Source organism: Antedon bifida, chromosome 11 (genome assembly GCF_963402885.1).
Source record: "Antedon bifida chromosome 11, ecAntBifi1.1, whole genome shotgun sequence".
Lineage (NCBI taxonomy): Eukaryota > Metazoa > Echinodermata > Crinoidea > Comatulida > Antedonidae > Antedon > Antedon bifida.
Window position 1 is genome coordinate 12,898,146 of NC_136236.1, and position 15,530 is coordinate 12,913,675.

General features: G+C 34.6%; 2 protein-coding genes across 3 annotated transcripts; one reads left to right on the top strand and one right to left on the bottom strand.

Moving 5' to 3' along the window:
* Positions 1–1,939: 1,939 nt before the first annotated feature.
* Positions 1,940–15,463, bottom strand: LOC144855865 (UDP-galactose translocator-like). 2 transcript variants are annotated; one of them, XM_078713816.1, is made up of 3 exons: positions 14,923–15,463; positions 4,064–4,407; positions 1,940–2,744 (listed from the first exon to the last, which is right to left on the bottom strand). In XM_078713816.1, the coding sequence occupies exons 1-3, from the start codon at positions 15,092–15,094 to the stop codon at positions 2,115–2,117; spliced, it is 1,146 nt and encodes a 381-aa protein (XP_078569942.1). In that variant the 5' UTR covers positions 15,095–15,463; the 3' UTR covers positions 1,940–2,114. The 2 variants fall into 2 exon arrangements, with proteins under 2 accessions (XP_078569942.1, XP_078569943.1); XM_078713817.1 differs by lacking the exon at positions 14,923–15,463 and adding an exon at positions 10,015–10,153.
* Positions 10,275–11,654, top strand: LOC144855524 (mitochondrial intermembrane space import and assembly protein 40-B-like). The gene is made up of 3 exons (XM_078713412.1): positions 10,275–10,406; positions 10,657–10,743; positions 10,867–11,654. Exons 1-3 carry the CDS (start codon positions 10,385–10,387, stop codon positions 11,196–11,198), a joined length of 441 nt encoding a protein of 146 aa, XP_078569538.1. The 5' UTR covers positions 10,275–10,384; the 3' UTR covers positions 11,199–11,654.
* Positions 15,464–15,530: the final 67 nt, after the last annotated feature.

Genomic DNA, 15,530 nt, shown 5'->3' on the forward strand with positions numbered 1-15,530 from the left:
CTCAAGTCGTTCGTCCTCAAGTCGTTCGTCTTCAAGGCGTTCGTCTTCAAGTCGTTCGTCCTCAAGTCGTTCGTCCTCAAGTCGTTCGTCCTCAAGGCGTTCGTCTTCAAGTCGTTCGTCTTCAAGTCGTTCGTCTTCAAGGCGTTCATCTTCAAGTCGTTCATCCTCAAGTCGTTTGTCCTCAAGTCGTTTGTCCTCAAGTCGTTCGTCCTCAAGTCGTTCATCTTCAAGGCGTTCGTCTTCAAGTCGTTCGTCCTCAAGTCGTTCGTCCTCAAGTCGTTCGTCCTCGTTTGCCCCCCTCCGATAACACTAGGCTAGGTTATGTTATACTTACTAGCTGTTACATATAGCGGGATGATTAGGCCGATGTATGTCTGACTAAGAGGGGCTCCTAATTCTGATTTTTTTATATGAAATATTGTGAAGTATTTGATGTTAACGTTATGTTTTAATTTTGTGGATTTTTAATTGTTTGTTTTGTTTCATTTCTTTTCAGAGGTGTAGGCCTACAAGGAGGTACAAACAGGACGATGAAGCTGCAATCATATATACTTTCTTGCGCCACCAGAAAACATACATTGTTTTGCATCTTAAAGACAAATCACCACAACTAAAGACTTTAAACTGAACAACACGGCAAAAATATTCCACTAAGTCGCTGTTCTCTGATCAGAGCTGATATGAACATACTTTGGAAGCTTTTACAAAACACATAAACAAATAATATTAATCAATAACATTTGCGTATACTGTATAAGACGGTCCCCGTCCATATTGGATGGCCAACAACTAGTGTATACAACATTATTCATATGTACATTAAATAAAAAAAGTAGAATAGCTAAATTTCGACCCTTTTATTTGTTGACGTGACTGGATACTAACACAAAATATGATCATATATAGCATAAATATAAACAAGTAACCTGCTTACAAAAAGCTACTTGTACTTGGAAATGTTAGAGGTCAAAGTTCAGAGGTTATGGGTCATATGGCAAGTGACCTTTAACTTATAACATTTGACCTTTAACCTCTAACCTTTGCAAGGATACTTGTACGCTACGTGGATGCAAGCTAATGCAAAATATGAATTGTCTTTAGTATAAAAATTTTAAAACCCAAATTTCTGGATATTTATTAAGTTCATACAATAGTTTTATAAAATTATGTCATGTCAAATTTAGCCTCCATATAAATTTTGCATAAAATCTTGGCAATTCAAAGCAACATTAATACAAAATGCATTCACTTCCATAAAGATTATTTAAAAATGCGAATAGCAATACTTAAGTAATTAACTTCTAAATAAAATCTAATTAATTAATGATTTTCGACGCTAAAAAAAACCTTATGTAGAAAAGTGCATCAAGTTACGACAGTAGTGTTACGTGTCTATGTTAAAGATGTATTGTCCCTTGAAACACAAAAAAATGAAGGTCAGAATATTCTAAATTTAAATTGGCCATATCAAAGTAATATTAAAGTTATTCACTTTCAGTCGAAAATTCGAGCCAAAAACAAGAAGTTTACGTAATTAACAGCTAAATTAATTTGATTACATTTCGTCTGGAAAATCGTCGCGAGCGAAAGTAAACAAAGATTTCAAACCATGATTATACATTATGCATGATGCTAATTAGGATTGTTTACAACTCGTCACGGTTGAGAAGGTGTTTTCACACAGATCGCGAAGAAGTTTTATGATTATGCATACAGAGTAGCCAAATATTAAGCGTGTTGCATTATGAGATATGTTTTGATCGAAAACTTTATTTTTTGAACCAAAAAACGTCTGTATTTCAGTTAAATTATTTTTTTTCCGACTAATTTTTGGTGAAAGTTAATAACTATTATGATACTTCACAATGACCCACTTTAAAAAAAAAAAATTTTTTTTCTTATTTTTTTGGAATTTGACAAAGGGACAATACATATTTAAGGCTGCAGTAATTAAGTAAAGTTACTGTATTAATTGAAATAGAATTTTTAGATTCATTAAGATATACAACTTTAAGATGATAAAATGACGGAAAAATACATTTTTATATTCTATAAATAACTTTTTAAAAATACTAGAATGTCACTAAATATAAATGTACAATAGAATACTGTCTTTACTTAGACTGAGTTGAGTTGGCTCGGCCATATAAATATATTGCAAACATAACCAAACTAGCTCCAATTGAAAACTGCAGGTTTAAGGTGAAGTTGAAAAAATAAACGGACGCCAACGTAGATAGAATAATACTAAAAGATGTCGCAAAACCTTTCAATATATTATCAGCGTATTTAACAACAACGGCCACGAGAAGTCCACCGAGAGCTTGAAGGCCGATCACTAACCAAACATAGTGGGTATAGCCATAAAAGAAGCCTTTCTCCTCAATAGCACTACCATCTTTTAACCACATTGCTCCTAGGCCAAGAATAGCTCCTAGTAGGCCTAGTTGAATATTTCGTAGCCAGAGAGATGCTTGCGATCCCTTCAAGATTTTTTCAAAATAGACTCCTGCGAAGCCTGAAGAAATACAAGAGGCTATAACAGCGAGTAAACCCAGAAGTGGACTTTGTTCGGTGTGAATCGCCTCTCCAGCACGCTTGCTTGGGTCCGTAGGTTGAACTTGCACAATTGCGACTCCGATAAAAAGAAGTAACAAAGCGAACCATTGACCCCATACTAAAGAACGTTTAAGCATAAGTACGGAAAACAACGCTGTTGTTAAAATCTTCAGTTGATATGAAACCTGAAAATAAAATAATATACATGGTTGGATGATTCAAATAACAAATTATGTATCAAATTTCTTTTATTCTATTAAGCGGTCAATCCATTTGTTTTTACAACAGATTGTATTATTATTAATATTATTATGTAAAAGCAGAAGGTCATTTGGTCAACTGTACAAACCTCTACAATTATAAATTTAAAACTTTTACATTTTATTAATTTTGACAGTGAATAGAATCAAACTGATTTGCATCTAATTTGCATGAACGAGTATTTTCTGCTTAACTTGTTTCATTGTTGTTTATGGTAATGAACATTAATAAATTGGACAATCAAATTATAATAACTTGAAGAACAATAATTAAATTAAATATTTAAATCTTTTATAATAGACAGGAAATCTAACAGGAAGTTGCAGCAGTGCAGTATGGGATACCAACTTCCTGTACGAGTTGGCCACATCCCAACAAAAAACATTAAACATACAAATCAAAATTTCCCAACATTGACATTCTGTAGACAGGCCTTTTCTTTTGAGGCGAGCGAGTGCGATCACTCACCTAACACACTCCTAAACTGCCCTTGAGGAGGACAACACACTTAAATTTGGTATTAAACTTCTACACACAAAAATACAAACGGCACACCTACATCCCGGCACACCTTGAGGAGTGCAATTTGTAGCACACCTACAATTTTAAAAAGACAAAGCCTGTGTAGAATAAAGTTGTCTATTTTGAGTCATCCAATTTAAACAACAGAGATGTTACACTTTATGCACTTGTCAATATACAGTATGACCCACTATACGACCCCCGGGAGAGGTGCGTCAATGGTGCATCATTTACAAATAATTACTGACGCAGGGGTGAGTCAAAAAACCTAGATGGTACGTTACATCAATGAACAAGGTGTGTCAATGTCCGTCACTTTACCACCCCCATATCATAAACAACATGGTCACAGTGCGTCAAAATGGGTGCATCATGGTCACCTAAAAGTAAGTCACATTTTTGACATACGGGTGCGTCATGGTATTCATAGTAAGGTATGATGCACAAATTACGCACCTCTCCCAGGGGTCGTATAGTGGGTCATACAGTTGACAAGTGCATCACTGTACTGTATTAGTACTTTAAGAATGATTTTGGATTTTTCCCAGTGTCTCTTTTCCCCAGGGATGTTTCCCCAGGGTCTTTTCCCTAGGGTCTTTTCACCAAGGTCTTTCCCCAGGGTCTCTTCTCTAGGGTCTTTCCCCAGGGTCTCTTCTCTAGGGTCTTTCCCCAGGGTCTCTTCTTCAAGGTCTTATATAATTCATTGTCTTTCAAACCTTACCTGAAATGTTGCTGCACTTAGATTAGATACAGCGACAAAGAGCAAGTTATTCTGAAGCATATAAATAAATGCAGGTACAGCTACTTTTAAAGTATCCAATGGTTGGTCTATTATATTTTGTTTAAGATAACGTCCAAGCTCCACAAGCCTGAATTTATGTTCCACAAGCAAGATAATGAGACACGTAGTCATTTTAACGACTTCTGTGACGACGACCGCAGTTGTTGAGAAGTACATGTCACCTGGTAGATTACGTGTGTATCGCATTGTTAAAATTAAGAGACAGTTCTGAAAGACGAGTAGAACCAGACTGACGTACTTCATGTTAAACCAAGCTGAATTGCCTGAAAAAAAATATAAATATGATAATAAAATAAAACATTTACAGGCACTAAAAGACTTTCTAAACTATTCGGTGATATTATAATATGATAAAAAAATAACACTGTACACATTTATATTTAAGTACAATAAATTATCATCACCCTACAGCGTCACCATTAACAGGGTTGAAAGACATAAAATATAATATAATGTACAAGCAAAAATCAACAAGACAACATTTAGATATTAGTGACATTAGACAAAACCTTATGACGGAAACAAGCAAGCGAATCAAAAAAAATATCAACAGAACCATCAACTTTACACAGTGAGTGGTGAATCACAGAAAACTGTCTCTGGCTGGATTACGCAATTGATATTGTGGAACAGAAATAGGAAAGTACACTTCAAAATTAACATGAAAAATTGAGTTCATAGCCTTAAAAAGAAAAATCAAATCAAACAACTTAAACGCCTATCCACTAAATTAATTAGAACGTCTTTGCTAATAAAACCAAATTTACGCACGTAAAATCGACAAAACTTATTCTGCACACTTTGTAACCAGAAGACTGAGCAAGAGAAATAGAGTTGAAAATAACACTGCAGAATTCAAGATTCGACCTAACTAAAGATTTCTATAAAATAACTATTAAAAGCCTTTTTATCATTAATACTGTATGTCTGCAATGTCTCCAAAGGAAACCAAAAAGTCTATTGCATTTAGAGACTATGAAATCAATATGTTTACAAAAATTTAACGAACTATCTAAAAAATACCAATGTCTTTGTGAACAGACACTCTTTCAAGTATAATATTATTTATTATTAAAGTCAAAATAGATGGGTTTTTTCTTAAGAGTAAAAGACATTGATTTGCATTTAGAGGCATTGACTGACATATATATGTATTCCAAGTGTCGCACAGTGAATGAGTCGGTCAACGTTTTCGTGTAACAACATATCATTTATGGATTGTATAGCGAGTTAAATAATTTAATATCATCAGCAAACATAAGAACATTAGAATGACAAGGAACAAAAGAAAAATCATTTTGCCCCAAAATAGACCACTGAGGTACGCCAGATAAAACTGGAAGCCATTCAGACGTGTTACCATCAAAAGTGACTTTCTGAAACCTGTCCGATAAATAACTTATACAAAATAAAATAAGATAATGATTTAAGCCAAATTATTGGAGTTTGAACAAAAGCAACTTATGGGAGACCCTGTCAAAGGCTTCTGCCATATCTGTATCAACTTCGCATTGACCCTTTGCATTTGTTGCATCATACACATGTGACAACAGAACAAACAAATTGGTTTCACAAGACCTTCCTGGGTAAAATCTGTGTTGATGGTCACTAATAACTGGTGAGATATGATTAAAAATGTTTTCAAAGACTTTAACAATAGTAGGCAACAACGAAACTATAATTGCGTACATCAGATGTAGAGCCAGCTTTAAAGATAGGGCACATGTTGGCTTCTTGCTTCCATTTTATCGGAATACGTTTTTCAGAAATACATCTTTCAAATAAAATTTTATAAGGAAAAGAAAGGTGGTTTGGCAGCTAACGACAAAACAATATTACTCAGACCATCATTACCTAAAGCCTTATGAGAATCCATTTCATTAATGTGTTTTTCTATAACCTCCTGATTAAACACAAGTTAGATAAACAATCAATGGGATAATCAGGAAGATTAGGAAGATCTAAATCATTATCATCAGGGCTAAAAACAGAATAAAAAAATGTATTAAGTAAGTGTGCTTTGTCTTTTAGTTTTACAGTGTAAGCTGACTGATTATTAAATTGTAGTTCCGAAGGTATGTTATTATTACTTTTTCTTGAGGATTTTATCCATGACCAAAAACATTTCGGATACGATACTTAAATCTAAAGACCTAAATATGTTAATTCTATGGATGTAAATTCTAAAATAAAGTTTTAGGCATTTTCAATGTATTGGCAGTAGCTCCACATTTATCACTCTTTTTAGGTGAAAATAAATAAAATATGATGCAATGGTACCGTAAATCTTCTATAGTAAACCACTCTCTATAGTAACCCCCCACATAACCTTACATATTGGGCATCAAAATGGGAAAGTTCTAAACTACATTTGAAAATCATCTACAATCTAAGATCCAAGTTAGGGGCCAAAATGGCCCACTTTTCCCCACTTGCGATATTTTATTTATCCCTGGGAAGGGGATGGGAGTTTAGGGTGGGGATGTAGGCCTATCACCATGACCGAAATTTTATTGGGAATGTTTTAAACTACATTTGAAAACTGCCACTGAGGGATTATCTGGGTTGGGAGTGATGGCTAACATAATTTGTACTGGAACCGTCTTAAACACATCACCCAGTGTATCTGTTTGAACTTGAAGGGGGAGGAGGAGGAGCGAAAATACTGGCGTAATGAAGTAGCCTATATGATTGGAATTGTACTAGGAAAAGCTACTACATTTGAACTGTCCAAGGAAGGAGTTAAGGTTTGTTGATTGTGGCTGTGATGGTGTTAAAATTAGCCAATATGACACCTTTATTTACACAGTTTACAACAAACTTAAACCATTATTAGGCCTATCATAGCTATGTATACGGGTCATTCTTCAGTAAGTGTCTAAAATCGTGTCCCGATACTTTGGTGGGATAGAGACTGAAAATTCATCATCAAAAAAATAAAAATTCTTGACTTATATCATAATCAACATTATTGTAAATATAATTAAAATTTACATAAACCAAAGATAATAACATTGATATTGTTAATTGTTATCAAAATGTTTCAGGCAACCCCCTAAAACCTCATGTCCCGATCTTCAATTTTATGATCGCTGTATATATTTGATAACAGGACTTTTGTTATTGAAAATATTGTAAAAAGTTAGTTAATCATGATTTCATGCGATTTTATTCTTCAAAATACATCTCTACATACATTAAATCTCAAACTTTAAAGTTTTTGTTTGGAAAAAGCTTGTCCCGCAGTTCTGTGTCATATCCGTCACATAATTTAAATGTGCCGTCTACAGTTTAATGAACGGCAGGGGAAAAATTTTATTGTGCGTTGTAAACATGCTAAGATATTGAAATAAAACTAGCTGCACATCATTTTCAATAAAAGAGGGAAAAAGCTAATAAAACGAGGTTTTAGAAAAATTACAGTTGCGTACCTTTATTGAATGTCATATCCGAATGGTATAGAACTCATTAAATAATTATAATTTCTGGTTTTTTTTCAACTGGAAGTACAATTTATTCACGGTATCTAGAAGTATGTACTCCATCTCCGCTGTCAGACATGCCTACGGGGTGATCCTGGGCTGTCCTAAGCTAAATACATCATCTCCGTCACGGTCAGCTCCGTCACATTTCCCAATGTTTCGTTGTGACGGAGATGACGACCAGTGACGGATATGACTTTTTTTTTATTGCCAAGGCCTTTTTTTGTTGTACATTTTGTTTTGTTTATCTTTATTATGTTATTACATTGTATATCTATGTGAATCTGGTCAATAAACATATTCAAATCATATCTTAAAGTCATTTCCGTCACATAATTTTTTAGGTTCGTCATATCCGTCACGATTTCATCTCCGTCACATGGATATTTTATCCTTTTAAATCCTAAAATATTTCAGTAATGAATGCAATTATGTGGTATAATTGAAATATAAATATTCTTCTACTACTGTATGTCAATGGTTAGTAATATTTTGTAAAACATCACTGACAGTCATACTATTTTCTGAAATTTATTATTTTTTTTAATAGTAAATGGTTTTTAATGTATAAAATCATACTAATAAATGTTAAAACAATCATTTTGTGATTAATCGAGAAAAAAATACTGTATAGTTATCAAAGAATTAATAATGGAAATAATTTTATAATTCCTAACCCATTATTTTTTCTATCTTTGTATATTCCATAAATGTGACGGATATGACAGCAACACGGAACCATGTATTTATAAATACGAATAAAATACGAAATATATAATAAAGATTGCGCCAAACATACGCTTGCCATGTAATACATGTTCATTTATCTGAATAAACTTTTAAAATTTTAAAAATGCAAGTTTTAAAAACAATTTTTTATAAACCTGAAATTAGACACTTACTAAAGAATGACACATACCCCTTTCGATTTGAAGCTAAAGTTGAATTGAATTTGTCCTTCACTGGGAAGAATTTGTTTTTAAAAAAGAGTGTGGGGTGTTATTGAAGAGTGTTGGAGGAGTTGGTGAGTATAGAGAGATACTGGCGCCGGGTGTTATGTACTGAGAAGGCTTTAATCTAATTTTGAAACCCGCCCTGGGGCAGGTATACTTGCTAGTTAATATAGGTGTATATAGCAATCATTCATTGAATAGAAAATAAATAAATATTAAAACAATAAATTATATATTAAACAAGTTTCACACAACCTTCGAAATGTAATTATCATTTTTGTTTTGTCTTTGTACTATGCTTTATGCATGGATTGTTTATGATTGTGTATGATGAATGGAAATAAAGAAAGAAACTAATCAATATTATATAGAGTATACATTTTTGTTGTTTGTCAGGGTTTTGTCAATAAGTTTAAAGCGGGCATTGAGAAGGTAAGGGGTGGATTGCTATAAAACAGTCTTAACTGATGGTCTTAACTCCCCGATTAAAGCCGGCTTTATCAGATAGATGGTCTTACTAAAGCCATCCCTGTTAGACCATTGCTATAAAACAGTCTTAGATAAGACCGCGTAAAGTAACAAATTGAGGGCGTACTTTGCGCGTAGAATACCAAATAAGGTAATGTTCGTCAAGCTTGTTCAATTCACAATCATAACAGTACGTACATTTCTACGCGAGAAAATCTATTCTAGGCCTATATAAGAATAAAATCACCGTTATTATTTGATTTAACACTTAAAACTCGTTCAATTGGTTGTCTTTGAGAGAAAGAGAGGTTTCAGACTGTTCTAAGACTCCTTCGAGTAGGCTTTAATTTTAAAGACCGCTAACAGGTTAGATCGCGGTGTAGCAATGGTCTATAATAAAGACTACTTGCTACGTCACGAATTATAGCCAGCTAAGCGCTAAGACCGGTTATAGACTGCTTATAGCAATCCGCCCTGGTCTGGCCACCATTTAAAGTTCTGCCCGTTCTATAAGTTGGAAGAGGATGCTGTAATGTTTGAGGGACAAATGAGCACAGTTCTACAAGTCTTGAAGATTCAAGGTAAATTCAAAGTAAGGTAAATTAGTATAGGCCTAGTAGTAGGTAGTAGTTATGTATATAGTATAGTAATCTATTTCTCTTAATAATCAATATATTTATTATTAATATTATAATAATGTAATCCAGTATAGTAAATTAGAATTAGATAACAAGCTGGAGGGCTGACACCTAAGAACAATGGAAAACTATCGGGTTTGAGGGCACCAATCAATACACTATTGACAGCACTGTCAAGTTTGACACTCGCTTCAATTCATTCATCATCTCTGCCAGACTGCCGGCTGGAGTGGGGCTTTTTAGCCAGACCAGACAGCTGGGCCTAGCTAGGTTAGGTAGGCTTAGAATAGTAGTAGTAGTTTCAATCATACATACATCGAAAACATTACCTGACATGGTATCAAATGAAGAGATTTTAATTGCAGTATCGCTTTCTTTTTCTGAATTTGTCATTTCTGTATTTTCTCCTCATTTATTTGGAATTTACAGCAGAAACATTGCCACCTGTGTAACGTGGCTAAAAACAACTTGACGTCAGTATAAAAATAAATAGCCCCACCAACGTCAATACTTTTGTATTGTGATCATTAGTCTTCTTTTGGAAAATAATTCAAGCGTGACATTATAAATTAGCGACTGGGTTGGAGCCTATATCACTTTGAAACAAAAACATGTGTGCATTTTGATCCGATTTATAATCATAAGATTACCGACATTTCGGGCATTTTTAAAACTAATTTTATTTCCAAGGTGTTCATAATGTCCTACTGTAGGCAAGAAGGTAAGTATTAAATATTTTAGTTATTTAGGTAAGTGTACGACACTGACTGTAGGCTAGGCCCACCCCGACACCAACCAAACAAGATTTATTAAGTTCAGTCGGCGGGGATGGCGGTGCCCGACTTGACTGACTAGCTAGCTGAAGACCTACGCCTAGATAATTCGACAATTGATTACCGTTATTTATATAATTCTAGGCCAGCCTATAGGCCTTGATAAAGACTAGTGAGTGTATTTTTTTCTATATACAGGTAAAGACAAGATAATTTTTGCAACTAAGGAAGATCATGAGACGCCAAGTAAGATTGACTTTGGAGAGATAGAAGAAGAAGGTGAAGGTAGGCCAACCTAGCCCTATATGTCGAGTTGTTATGGTTTTTTAAGGGTTGTTTTGGATTTCGTTAATCAAAATGATTTCACTAAGAACAAATAAACTAAACTCTTTAATTTTTTTTCTCCAGGTTTAATACTTCCGAATGGCGATATAAACTGGAACTGTCCTTGTCTGGGAGGTATGGCTACCGGTCCGTGCGGAGTAGAATTTCGAGAAGCTTTCTCATGTTTCCACTACAGTAACTCTGAACCAAAAGGGTCAGAATGCCTTCAACCTTTCCGTGAAATGCAAGAATGCATGATAAAGTACCCTTCATTATACCCAACAAATGATGATGACGATGATAAAGACAATACAAATGATCTAGACCCTTTAGCAAACGTTGATGCAGTTGAAACAAATAAAGACATAGGTCAAAGTTCACAGTCATCGACCTCCGACGAAGGCACAAGTGTATGATGATTGATTGTCCAATTTTAGAATAAAAGCAATAACTTTAAATTAAATCGATATTTGAAAATAAATATGAAAGGCTGAAGTGGTCAAAAAATGAATCTATTTCCGAATCTAGAATGTGTAATAATAGTTTTGATTACAAGACAATCAAACTAATTTACATTCCCTGAATACAAACAATATACCTCATGTTTAAATCATATACTGTATATTAAATACTATTATTTTGTCAATATTTGCCTTCCATATATATGAGAAAATAAATTATATTATTCATACACGGAATACAATTACAGGTTTAACAATAGTTCAATGACGTCATGACCTCTCTGTTATGTTAATAATACCAATTGAATTATATAATTTTATGTTACAATCAATGAAATAAAAATTAGTAAAAAATGAAATGTTTTTCAAAAAAAGGTCTTCTATTAAAATTCAGAATTTATGATTACGTAATATTATTGGTATGATGGGTAATGATTCATTAAAAACACGAACATAAATTCTACATGAAGATTGATTGATAAATCCTAGATGACAAATAAATGGCAGCATTATGCGGAAGAAAAAAGATAATATACTTGATGCCTTTTGTAATTCCATAATTCAATCAATCATGGCGCGCGGTTATCACCATAGAAACCAAATTATTATAATCGGATGAAAAATGTCATCAATATACGCAGTAAATATTGTTTACGAGGAGCAAACACAATGACAATTAAATGTCACAAATTATGAATTAATTACATTACAGTATATTGAACGCCTTGAAATTTGATCTGATGATTGTGAGCGGAGACAGCGGTAATAAAGTTTATTTTACAAGTGGATGCAACAACGCAAAGAGATAGCGCAACGCAAAATGGATCGATCCGTGATTGGTTAAATTACTTGCGTTGTCATGCTTACGCGTACGTCGTTGCGTCGCGTGCAAGTGACCAGCCTTGAATGGAAATCGAATTGACGGCGCGTCGTGAAGTTACTATGCCGGCCATTTAGAGAGACGCAAGTTGACCAATGACTATCTACCGTATATATTTATTTAAAAACATATTTAGACAAGATAAAACCTATCAGGTACTGTATATGATATTGCACCTATATTGAAAACATGATTTATATATTAATTTTAATTTCAATTACTGACAATACGCATATCAAATAAATACGCCTACTTCTCCCGCCACTTAACTGAAACAATGGCGTGCAATGATATGGTTTATTACACTAGTTTACTATAGGGGGAATATTAGGTCTAAAAGCTTGGTTGTCATGACGCAACGTAGCGCAATACAAGTAATCTGACCAATCACAAGCGATGGAGATTATTATAAATGTCGCTTGTGTGTCTTGCGTTGCGTGGAGTCCCTTAAAGCGTGGTTCCCCACTAGAGACATAACGCAAGGACGTACGCGCAACGCAAGCGAGTTGACCAATGAAAAGCCACTGTTCAAATAATCCATCGCTTGTGATTGGTCAAATCACTTATGTTGCGTTACGTCCTTGCGTTGCGTCGTCGCTAGTGGGAACCAAGCTTTAATACTGCATACGTACATACATTGACTGGACATGTGCGTGATATGCCTAATGCGTGATAGTGCATACGTACTTATAATACTTTATATTGACTGGACATGTGCGTGATATGCCTAATGCCTGATAGTGCATACGTACTTATAATACTTTATATTGACTGGACATGTGCGTGATATGCCTAATGCGTGATAGTGCATACGTACTTATAATACTTTATATTGACTGGACATGTGCGTGATATGCCTAATGCGTGATAGTGCATACGTACTTATAATACTTTATATTGACTGGACATGTGCGTGATATGCCTAATGCGTGATAGTGCATACGTACTTATAATACTTTATATTGACTGGACATGTGCGTGATATGCCTAATGCGTGATAGTGCATACGTACTTATAATACTTTATATTGACTGGACATGTGCGTGATATGCCTAATGCCTGATAGTGCATACGTACTTATAATACTTTATATTGACTGGACATGTGCGTGATATGCCTAATGCGTGATAGTGCATACGTACTTATAATACTTTATATTGACTGGACATGTGCGTGATATGCCTAATGCGTGATAGTGCATACGTACTTATAATACTTTATATTGACTGGACATGTGCGTGATATGCCTAATGCGTGATAGTGCATACGTACTTATAATACTTTATATTGACTGGACATGTGCGTGATATGCCTAATGCGTGATAGTGCATACGTACTTATAATACTTTATATTGACTGGACATGTGCGTGATATGCCTAATGCGTGATAGTGCATACGTACTTATAATACTTTATATTGACTGGACATGTGCGTGATATGCCTAATGCGTGATAGTGCATACGTACTTATAATACTTTATATTGACTGGACATGTGCGTGATATGCCTAATGCCTGATAGTGCATACGTACTTATAATACTTTATATTGACTGGACATGTGCGTGATATGCCTAATGCGTGATAGTGCATACGTACTTATAATACTTTATATTGACTGGACATGTGCGTGATATGCCTAATGCCTGATAGTGCATACGTACTTATAATACTTTATATTGACTGGACATGTGCGTGATATGCCTAATGCGTGATAGTGCATACGTACTTATAATACTTTATATTGACTGGACATGTGCGTGATATGCCTAATGCGTGATAGTGCATACGTACTTATAATACTTTATATTGACTGGACATGTGCGTGATATGCCTAATGCGTGATAGTGCATACGTACTTATAATACTTTATATTGACTGGACATGTGCGTGATATGCCTAATGCGTGATAGTGCATACGTACTTATAATACTTTATATTGACTGGACATGTGCGTGATATGCCTAATGCGTGATAGTGCATACGTACTTATAATACTTTATATTGACTGGACATGTGCGTGATATGCCTAATGCGTGATAGTGCATACGTACTTATAATACTTTATATTGACTGGACATGTGCGTGATATGCCTAATGCGTGATAGTGCATACGTACTTATAATACTTTATATTGACTGGACATGTGCGTGATATGCCTAATGCGTGATAGTGCATACGTACTTATAATACTTTATATTGACTGGACATGTGCGTGATATGCCTAATGCGTGATAGTGCATACGTACTTATAATACTTTATATTGACTGGACATGTGCGTGATATGCCTAATGCGTGATAGTGCATACGTACTTATAATACTTTATATTGACTGGACATGTGCGTGATATGCCTAATGCGTGATAGTGCATACGTACTTATAATACTTTATATTGACTGGACATGTGCGTGATATGCCTAATGCGTGATAGTGCATACGTACTTATAATACTTTATATTGACTGGACATGTGCGTGATATGCCTAATGCGTGATAGTGCATACGTACTTATAATACTTTATATTGACTGGACATGTGCGTGATATGCCTAATGCGTGATAGTGCATACGTACTTATAATACTTTATATTGACTGGACATGTGCGTGATATGCCTAATGCGTGATAGTGCATACGTACTTATAATACTTTATATTGACTGGAAATGTGCGTGATATGCCCAATTAGTGCATACGTACTTATAATACATATATTGACTGGACATGTGCGTGATATGCCTATACACAAATCGCCGTCACTTATCCCTATCCATTAATCATTAATATTTCTACAAAATCTTACCTTCGTTTATCATTCTTATAAACCTTACAATTGGGTATGGTGATTTACCATTTTCTTCTTTTCGCATGTACGTTTTATTTCTCCAGGCCTTAATAGCAGGACTAACGTAGGCCAAGCTGGCCGAAGGCCTCCTTTGCTGGGATCGCGACTTATACTGCCGTCTGTTTAGCATTGTACCATCACCACCGATGATGTACCTTTTAAAATAACCGATAGCTTATCTACTTTCCGGCGTGAACGAAAATTGCTTAATAAACGTTTTCATAAATAGGTTGTATGCACGATCGTCGTTCCCAAGGTCTTCGACAGACGCTATGCATGATATCGTATAATAACCGTTGAATTAAAAGAAAATTGTTAATATGTGGAAATATACGAGTGGATATTATGTATTGGAAGTTGATAGTAATTACAATGGTTATAGGCAAGATCAATACGTTATTACTATGAGGCCGAGTAGCATGTTATTGTCATCCCACGATTGTGTTGTTGCTAAATTATATTTGTCAGACATTAAACGTGGTCACAGCTGAGCTCAAAATCGATGTTAAAAATCAATAGTCAGAAACAGCAAATTATTATCTAACAAATTTATAAATTCATAATTT

Coding starts and splice junctions, on each gene's coding strand:
- LOC144855524 (XM_078713412.1), top strand. CDS start 10,385: ATGTCCTACTGTAGGCAAGAAG. Junction 10,407..10,656: donor GTCCTACTGTAGGCAAGAAG/GTAAGTATTAAA, acceptor TTCTATATACAG/GTAAAGACAAGATAATTTTT. Junction 10,744..10,866: donor GATAGAAGAAGAAGGTGAAG/GTAGGCCAACCT, acceptor TTTTTTCTCCAG/GTTTAATACTTCCGAATGGC.
- LOC144855865 (XM_078713816.1), bottom strand. CDS start 15,094: ATGCTAAACAGACGGCAGTATAAGTCGCGATCCCAGCAAAGGAGGCCT. Junction 4,408..14,922: donor TATAAGAATGATAAACGAAG/GTAAGATTTTGT, acceptor ATTTTTTTTCAG/GCAATTCAGCTTGGTTTAAC. Junction 2,745..4,063: donor TAAGTGCAGCAACATTTCAG/GTAAGGTTTGAA, acceptor TTTTATTTTCAG/GTTTCATATCAACTGAAGAT.